Source organism: Schistosoma mansoni, chromosome W (genome assembly GCF_000237925.1).
Source record: "Schistosoma mansoni strain Puerto Rico chromosome W, complete genome".
NCBI lineage: Eukaryota > Metazoa > Platyhelminthes > Trematoda > Strigeidida > Schistosomatidae > Schistosoma > Schistosoma mansoni.
In genome coordinates this window covers 49,236,997-49,247,194 of record NC_031502.1, presented here as the reverse complement: position 1 = coordinate 49,247,194, position 10,198 = coordinate 49,236,997, and the positions used below count along the sequence as shown (strand labels likewise).

The 10,198-nt window shown below is 36.0% G+C and overlaps 1 protein-coding gene across 1 annotated transcript in view; it reads left to right on the top strand.

The window, feature by feature from the left end:
* Positions 1-2,837: 2,837 nt before the first annotated feature.
* Smp_129770 (putative ankyrin repeat domain) overlaps positions 2,838-10,198 on the top strand; it is a 28,525-nt gene continuing 21,164 nt past the window's right edge. Inside the window, exons 1-4 of the mRNA XM_018789999.1 lie at positions 2,838-3,952; positions 5,372-5,973; positions 8,358-8,420; positions 9,694-9,784. Coding sequence (XP_018655386.1) covers positions 3,179-3,952; positions 5,372-5,973; positions 8,358-8,420; positions 9,694-9,784 — 1,530 coding nt within the window. The 5' untranslated portion in view covers positions 2,838-3,178. The remainder of the gene's footprint in view (positions 3,953-5,371; positions 5,974-8,357; positions 8,421-9,693; positions 9,785-10,198) is intronic.

Sequence of the window (10,198 nt, the reverse complement as noted above, 5' to 3'; positions counted from 1 at the left end):
CAGGTGCTATACAGGAATGGATAGGAAGCTTCTTATGTGACCGCGGACAGAGAGTAAGGGTCAATGGAACGCTATCCGAATGGAAACCGGTCAAAAGTGGTGTACCCCAAGGCACCATCTTGGGCCCTTTACTTTTCCTTCTGTATATTAATGAACTACCTTTATTACTTAAGTCGTCGGCGTTATTGTTTGCGGATGATGTTAAAATCTGGAGAACAATAAGAAATGAGACTGATCGTTGTTATCTGCAAGCAGATTTAGACGAATTAGTTAGGTGGGCTCATGATTGGGGCCTGGAAGTTAATTCCAGGAAGAGCGTGTTCATGCACATCGGGCACGATATTAGTTACCATTATACCATTAATGGTACATCTCTGCCACGCGTTCAAGAGCACAAAGACTTAGGAGTAATTATAAGTCACGACTTAATAACTACTACGCACTGCAATGCGGTTGCTTCCAAAGGCTATCGCGCGCTATGGTCGCTTCGCAGAGCATTTAAATGCTTCGATGAGGATATGTTTCGAATTTTATATTCCACCTATGTAAGGCCACACTTAGAATACTGTATCCAAACAGCTAGCCCTTGTCTGATAAAGGATACTAAATCGCTTGAGCGTGTCCAGCGTGTAGGGACAAAATTAGTAAAGGGTCTTTCTAAACTCCCTTACGATGAGCGTTTAAAACGTCTAAACCTTTTCCCCTTATCTTATCGTAGGACGCGAGGTGACCTTATACTGGCATTTCGTATCTTTAATTATGATCTGGGTGTTAATATGTCTTATCTTTTTGCTCCCTCCAGCACTAATAATCTCCGAGGTCATAGCAAGAAGGTTCTGAAACCGCGATCTAATAAACTAAAGGTGGGGTCCCGTTTTTCTCATCGAGTGGTCAATGACTAGAACGCCTTACCAGAACAAGTGGTATCAGCACCATCAGTGAACATTTTCAAAAAGAAGCTGGACCTTCACTGGAAGGAAATCTGTCAGGATTAACACAGGTTCATCAACCTACTATCCTTATTACTGAAGACTGAAGACTAAATCTATAGTACGCTATCATGACTGATTTTCGGTGGTTTTCATGTGTTTTCTAGTTTACTTCTGACTTTAACTAGGATCCTGATGGTATTAACGAATCTACATATTGATAGTTTTTTTTCAGTTAAAATTATGGTAATCATAATCACTTATCAACCTTCTATTATATTATCGTGCAGGCGTTTCGCCATGTTCCACAAATAAGGTAATTATATTTCAAAGATATGCCTAGGAGTTTCAGACAGTTCATAAGAATATAATGGTCTTCTGTCGTCCCAGGTGCTTAGTATTTATCAAAAGTTTGTAGATCTAATGGCTTTTAGCTGCCAGACTGTATTCCAACTTTAGGTCCAGAAATATTCGTTTACTTGTTGGTAATTTCAATAGTAGGCTCTGAAATTTGTTTTGAATGCTTATTGGAATAACTAACATGTGATAGCTTTATCATACCAGTGCAGTATGATAATATCGTAATGAGGTGACTTAATTATTTCAACTTCGTTCAACGTCTTTCTAGGCGACTGATATGATAGCTCAACTCGTAAACCCAAATACATAAAGCAATAATGACTATGATGGGCTTAATGAAAGTGTTAAGGAAGGTCCAAAAATTGTTGAATTCAAATGGCAAAGAGATTATGTAACATATGTGCAAGTTAGAACGCCTGTAGGTTGATGTGGGATATAAAAACTGAGAAAAAGGTGACCATAGAATTTAAGATTTTAAACATGAATCATGGCACTAAATTTAGGAACATAATGAAGATGATTTAGGTTTTTCATGTGAAGTTATTGTAGTTAGCTCAGTGACATGTGGCAATAGTAATTAGAACTAAGAAATGTCGGATTAATGTGAAATGTAATATGCTTTGCTTGAAAACAATATACTTTCCTACAGTAGTATGTTGTCATATACATTTATGTAACAAACGGTTTTGGAAGTAATATATATATATATATATATGAATAGTCTCAGCGAAAATATGCACTTGTTAAGAAGCATCGTAAACATAGTAAATCACCCAGCAAAATGCAGTCAAACTGAAATTTGTGGACGACCTTCTAACGAAGCTGAAGTGATTTTAAAAATACCTACTTATTAGGGTCAAAATGGGGTTATAAGTTGGTATGAAGGGCTACGATTAGGATTAAAAGTTAAATTCAGGATTATTAACTGAAGTATTAGTTTTCATCACAAACTCATATAATCTATAGTGCTTAAATGCTATATGACCATTTAGACAAGTGAATCCAGTGCCAAAATCTAAGATTCCTTATCTTCAATCTGATTGGTTCATCCTCAAATTTTAGTCTTGCCTCATTCAGTAGTCATAGTATTCACAACACGTATTATGCATTGGAGCAGTTTTGTTTAGCATTATTTACTATTAATTACAGTTTTTTTCTAACTTTATTGTGAAACTAGATATTGAAAGTTGTTCTCTCTAATGGAAGACCCTGAACGACATTTCGACTGGGATCATGCGTTTCCTGATATATCCCCTATTTCTAACAACACATCTTATGGCTCATTCAGAGTAAATCAATCTCTAGATAAAAACTTGGGCATGTATACTTTACCTGAATTTAATAATGAAGATAAGGACGAATTTTTTATTTATGGGACGTGTATATCAGTACGTGGAGAGCAATCTGAATCCCGACCTGAGTATATTGATGAAATGGTAAATAATTCTCCAGTTCTTCCAGAATATACATCAACAAACGTTGAAGAAAGTTATAAGTCAAAAATTAATGAATTACACAAACAAATAAGAAACTTAGAGGAGGAGGCTAGTCAAGTTCCTATTCTGCAAGACAATTTACGTTATTTGTACGAAGAAAACGTACGCCTTCATGAGAAAGATGAAATTAAAGAGTCTCATCGACTTCAAAATGGTGGGCATATCGATAGCACTGATGAAGAAGTAGAAGAAATTGTTGAAGAGGAAGTCCGGACATATAAAAAGGCTCCTAAAACTGACCCTGTTGCTAATGATCTTCCTAGTCCAAACCACCTTGGTAACTTGAATAACGGGATTGATAAGAGCCAGTTCCCTTCGGAATATTGGTCTAGATTAGAGTCTTACTTCTACAAACGCTTTTTATTGGAACGACCTTTTAGTCATAATATTGTCATGCAATCATCAGAAGGTAATAAACGCACCACAGCTACTATGGCTTGTCCTATTAAATCGTCCGGATTTAGATGCGTTGGTATTAATGTTTGTCCATCCATTCAGGAAGTTGGAGTTCTCTGTTCACGACCAGAAACACGCGAATTCGGCTGCCTTTTTTATGAAACCGAGTCGATGACTAAAGAATGGTTGAATCGTGTCTTCCCAAAAATGGAAGACAAAAATAAGAAAATTGTACACAAAGTTATACGAAGCTTTTATGAAAGTCGTGAAGAATTTGTTAGCACTTTGTTATCAATTATTAAAAAGTCCGTTTGTCATGTGGGTATTCAATCTCAAATAGTCAGCCAGTCTCGTGGTTGTTCACCGATCCTGAAGGAAATAGAAAAAGTGGCTTCGAACCCGAATTTAATCAATCAATCCCCTCAGTCACAGGTCTCTGAGTTTATCCAGGCGATGCCTGTTTTAAACAGTCGGTGTACTATGACAAAACGTCATCTGGGTGTTAATGTTGGATGTCTAACAGAGTCTCCCGTCTTTCGTAGTCAAGGTACCTCCCCAAAAAAGGATTTAAAAAGTTTTACTACATGTGGTGTACAGTATGAAAGCAATGTGGAATTGGTTCATAGGGGTTGTGATCCAATATGCCCTGAACTAAAACGTATCGCATCATCAACGCAAACACAATTTGAGTGCAGCAAAGTGGTCACTGACGCTCCTTTTCATAAAAAAGATAGCATAGTAAAATCCAACCGATCTACAGAATCCTTTGAGGTTAGTCAATGTTCTCAGGCTTGTTAAATACATAATTCGTATGCGTCTTGCACTATTTCTAATTGTTGCATTGTGTTGTTCAAGTATCAGTTTACACTCATGCTCATCTGGCCACCTAAATTTTAATACAGATGCTGAACCTCTTTTTGAAACTTTCCGAATCTGCCCATTTGTGGCGTCAGCGGAATATCCATGTACATATCGAAGGGCAGTTATCCTGGTTAGTTGTTTTGTTTGCCCCATTATTTTGTTCTGAAACTTCTCGTACAGGTGAATAAAATGAGATTGTAAACATCCACGCAGACAGACCTCTGGATGTGAGGCGTATATCGTACACACTAATATGCCTCATACTATGGACAATAAAAATGTATGACGATTGGGATTTAAATATGTTAAGGTTGACCAGATCAAAAATTTCTCAAGCATATGAAATCGTTGACTATTGTTACAAGGTGTGTAGGTAATTGTAAGCTAATAGACAATATCTCAGTGGAACAAATAAATCTTCTTTTCTTCTGCGCCTGGTCCTACGTTGTAGCTGACTGACTGACTCTGAATCTCCAAGTCTTTACTATCCTATAGCATTTCATTTCTGTTCAGTTTACTATTTTTTTAATCCTTTTGTTAAATCTATTGTTACAAAGCGTGGTAACTTTGACCTCTCTACTTTCTTACAATATTCTTTATCGATGCACTTATCTGAATTCCTATATTCTGTAGAGTTTGTTTTAAGTGTGAACTGCCTCCATACATACATTTCCTGCGTCATTAATTTTGTTGAAGAACCTGCATCACCGTTACATACCGCTACATATATATGACGCTAACCCATTTCCAATATTGGGATCTCGTGGCAAGACTGACAGTAACTGAACTTGTGATATGGTTCAAAGTCTAATGCGGTGGCTCGTATCCATTCATTCCTTATCTTCCTCTATATATTAAGTTTTAAGATTGCTTTTTTGCGTTTTCCTTATTTCATTCTTTTCGAACCGTATTTCCTATGTTTAATCTTGTCATCGATGTTGATACTTTTATTCCGATTTGTCCGTCATTCATCTTGTTAATGTCATGTCGCTCTATTGAAATGATTTATTAACTTGGGGTGATGAACATATGTATCAGTTTGCACATTGTTTATGACTGGTTAGTAAACATTGTAATATTATTTTATATATCTCTATACAATGTAAGAATAATTTGATCGACATCGTTATTCACTCGAACATCTCGAGGGTATGTATGTCAATTTCGATCTAAACCATTATTCATTTAAGCTAGAAGTAATTCGATCACTAGACGTAAAAAAAAATACGCTCAGTAACGTTTCCTATTGCTTAAGAGTCAGTCTCTACCAAAAATCCGTCCCATTTTAACTACTTAACTATTTACAGAACTTTTTCGATCTGTTTGCAGAAGACAGAAAAACGTCAAAGTATTCAAGAGACAAATGATTCGAATTCTGTTTGCATTACTAGACCATCGAGATGTGATTCTCCAAGGTTGAGTCAAACAATGATTCCATTATCGAAACAGCCTTCATGTACATCAAGTTATTCTGAGGGTTATACTGTATCTACTGAACGACGTATGGTTGATGAACTTTCACAACGATATATGCTTTTGGATAAAGTAAACCTAGATGAACTAAGTTCTGGTGGACAGACTGCATTCCAAGATGTTATGTCAAAAAGTGTTGATTTAGGAAGTACTCATGTTATAAAAGAATTTCAACCAACCATCGAAGTTTTTCATCATATTGGTGATGAAACTGAAGAAGTTGATCCTTCTACTATACCAGATGAAATGCTATCCCCATTCCGAGTAAATTCACCTCCTGGGTTTCCTCTCTCACCTGATTTTACTAATTTGAAATCTGATCCCAGAGTGCGTCATAGTTCTGGCTTATCTAATCCGCCAACTTCTGATCCTTCTGCTATGCCGCCAGTATTAATACCTATTATTTATGGACAAACTGCAAAACTCCCTGAGCCAGTTTTAAAACCATTATATTCCAAGTAAGTATCTCCATTAAGTCGTCATACTCTTATCTCTTGTTTTTCTTCATTATTAACATATGTTCTATTCGATAAATGCTACCACCATCGTAATGTAAATAGCACTGTGATCAAAACTAGAGTTCTGTTACAAGTGTTTAGGTGGTTATCTATGTCTGTTATGAGTATTTTTTGAGGGATTTCAAGGCAACTGAAATCAGAAGTGAAAGCTTTTTGACCTGATAGAGCAAACCTAAGATATATTGGCTTAAGACACGTTATAACGACGTTTTTGTAAGTACATTTCAATTAACCAACTCGCTAATTCACAGACCTTACCGCTGGGGCTAGAAACTAATAGAGCGATAGGGAGGTAGGGTCTTTTCATGTCAGTATTTACTGTTCCTTCCTATCTGTGGGTAGGCAGTATCTGAACCTAATAATAAGAGACCTGTATGAAACAACAAAATCGCAAGGATTGTGTTTTCAACCAATGCACATCGATTCAGTTGTCACAATAAGCAATAGCAACCATTTCTTCAGTGTAGCGGCTTTAATAAGATATACGGGATGTACAAACAACTAGCGATTAATCAACAAATATCGTCATAAGGACTACTTATTTTACATTTTTCATACTTTATTCACTCAAACGAAACACAAACTTGAAATGTATTTGAACATGTAACGATCCAGGTTTTTAATAATATTTAGGTTAAGGAAACAGGTTAATTGATAAAAAATGTAAACACAACTGTGTCACATTAAACGGTGGTGTCATAAATTTATGAAGTGTAGACTCGGTGGTTTAAGAACCGAACTTTCAACTATTCAGTAGTTAGTTAGTGAGTTTTGTTTTCTGTTTCGACATTCTGATGAACAACTTTATGCTTCTACATTCGTTTCCTGGGGTAATCATTTTAAGTCTGGCTTTTATGCGTTTATTAGCACCTCATCATCCATTGTCATCACCGAATATTGCAGCACTTTATTACGGGAATACACTAAACTTGATGAATAAAGTCGTTAGGCCTTTTTATGCGTCTAGGTGCTATAGTTACGATTATTTCATTTGTGCAAAGAATCGACTTTAAAAGCAGCTGTTTCATGTTTTCTAAGTCATCATTTCAGCGGGATATAGATTGGAATAGAGCACGTCCCATCCACGATTGTGTTGGTGCACGCTGACTGGCTATTTCTTATCCAATCAGCGCTGGTCGATACTTGGAGAAGACTCTAAAATCTCATGTAAAGAATATGAATATGCTAACATTTCCCTTATTGTGCTTTCTATTTTCATTTCCCTTGTTATTTGGAATATAATATCGTTCCTGTTCAACCGTGTTCTAAGCTGGGGACTTGTCGAGTGAATTGATGGCCAAGAATACTAAGCAAATAGGAATATCTGGGCTGTAATAAGTGAAATTATAACACATTATAAAACTAGTGATCTTACATGAAGACTGATGAGTACACTACATGACTTAATATAACTGCACAATAATGTATGCATCATTCGAGCAGCTAACAGCCTTACTGCAATATTCCGCGAGTGTTATTACAATGACAAAAGTAATCTAGTCCACTGAACCTCATCAGCATGTTTTAAGTAGGTCTCTACATGATGGTTTTGTATGTAATAGCATTCATAGCGAATCGCTATTGGTCATTAAACAACATGAATATAGATAATAGTGAGTTGTTATGTCTTGGTTTTAAAGTCCATAGACATTAGATTTCGCAGCTTCACTACTTAGAGGTTCCGTAATCTGACGAAACAAATGTTTGAGTTTTCTTTCTCCATGTTTTCTGGCTAACTATTTGGTTAAATAAAACCCCTCAAACTATATTTTCATGTAAATAATGTAATTGGCTTCTGTTTTCCTACTGGTGATATGTTTTGTGCTAACAGTGCTTCTGTAGTAAGATACCATAGCTCATTCTTACTTCTAACTCTCACTACCGAATGAAATCTTGGAAGGATTTTGTACATAAAAACCAAGGGAGACTATTCCACCATTTGGATTCACTTGTGTACAGAATTATCCGCATTCATTATTGATTAACGTAATTGTTACGCTGAATTAATACAGATAAATATTATACTGAAGGAAGGTCAAACTGAATAAGTGTGAAAATCAATGAACTAAAGGCACATTAATTATTACATGATCTTACACTTGCTTTTTTCCTAACATACTATATTTAAGCATCCAACGTCTGCAGCAACTGAGTACTGAATATTCTGTTTAGAAAAAAATATCAAATTAATTATTGCTACAATTCGTTTGTTCATAAATCGTATGTTGATTCATTTCTTATTAAATCAAATTGATCTTCAGTCCTACCTAACCTTTGCTTTGAAAAATATTTAAACGTCTAAATGTCATTTATTTGTATTTCAGAGTTCATAGTATGGGAACTCCGAAACCTACTGCTGTTTCTTGGATTCCTGTACGTAATTACCGGTAAGGAGATTTTGAGACAACCTAGATCAGTGTTTAAAAGCATAAAATTTCCTTCATAATGATTAAAGAAAATCCCTGCTTATGCAGCAATACTATATAACATCTTAAGTTGTTCGAAGTAGTCGACAGGGATCTCTGGACCTAGGTTTCATGCTGTTTGGGACTCATCAATAAGGCAAACCTGTAATTTTGACGGAACGTACGCTCTCTCGTAAATTCGAACCGCTTTCACTCAATCTGTCCCAATGTGTTGCTTTGCATTTCAAGTTACGTAGAGTGATGGGGCTGCATTGCAACCTGATCGATATGATTTAATCAGCACTAAAGGACTAGAGAAAAGTGATATTGGTCACAACTCAATGATTCAACAATTATAGAACGTTATTTTAATCCCTAATCAATTATCATTTTATCTCGTTCTTTGCTTTTAATAACAGTGGAAGCTGATATATCTAGTTATCTATTTTTAATCTATGCATTAAATATAGATCCAATGAATATCTGTATGTTTTAACTGTCCTACTGTACTGTTTAATTAAGTTCCAGTTCATCCACACCTTTGGATTTTCTTTGTTGGCAAGTTGTTTTCTCATCAATTGAGAATATTTCTTTTAAGAACATCGAGAAACACTAAAATTAAAAAGTATATGGTTGTGGAGACTGTCGAACTTCATTACAATCATGAGCTAACCAATTTTAGATCACAATTGAAAACCTAGAAGATGGCTGCGCTATATCGTAGATTGAAGTTAAGCATTAACACCGTTAGATGCCAGCTCTGTCGTCTAGAGGTCAAGCGTTCGCGCACCAAACCGAAGGTCCTGAGTTCGAGCCCCGCGCGGGATCGTGGATGCGCACCACTGAGGAGACCGATACCAAAATGAAATGGCCGTCCAGTGCTTCCAGATTTTTCATGGTGGTCTAGCTTTAACCGACTTATGAATTCAACTATTGAATTGCTACAGTCTCCACAAACCTCCATTCTGAGAATGCCCTTCTTATAAATTTAGACAAGACGTATGGTCAAGCCACATTGGTTTCAATTATATCTATCAGGTTTCCCCATTATACATACGGTAATACTTATTTATATTTATGAAAAACATGCAACCAACCAAGGATGTTTGATAGTCAAGGACAGACTATGTGGTCTCTTTCATACACTGAACTCCTAGATTTTATTGATGAATAAGACAATCTAATTTTATTCAGTTGTTCTAACAGTCTCACAAAAAGCATTAACCTGTCATTAATTTTTCCGATTTCTTTACAGGTTCATTTTATCAAACGAAGCAAAAAAAGCATGTGAATCTTTAATTGGCTACTATCAAGCTGAACCAACTGTTGGTAGGGCAGAGGAAATGGTATGTTACTGTTCGTCAGCTTTTAACTATCAAAACTAAAAGTTCCTGCAATGAACTGTGCTTATTATGTTTGTAAATGTTTCAATTAATCAGTCAGTCATAAGCAACATAGGACTTAGCACAAAGTGTCCCTCGATCCTAGTTGTCACATTACATCAGGACAGTAAGATGAAATTATCATGACGTTTTCCAGGATGAGAAATGAAGTATGATTTGCGGTTATAGAGGAGATTAGCTACTGTATATGTTTAGGGAACGATTAGTTTACTGAATATAAAGTATGCAATAATTTTGAAACTGAGGAGGTGGGAGTGAATGCACCTGCAGTGTTGTAATTGGTCCTAAGCCTTGTCACCCGATATCTCAAATGATTGGTCACGATAATCGCGCTAACCCCCGATCAAGTAGTGTGCA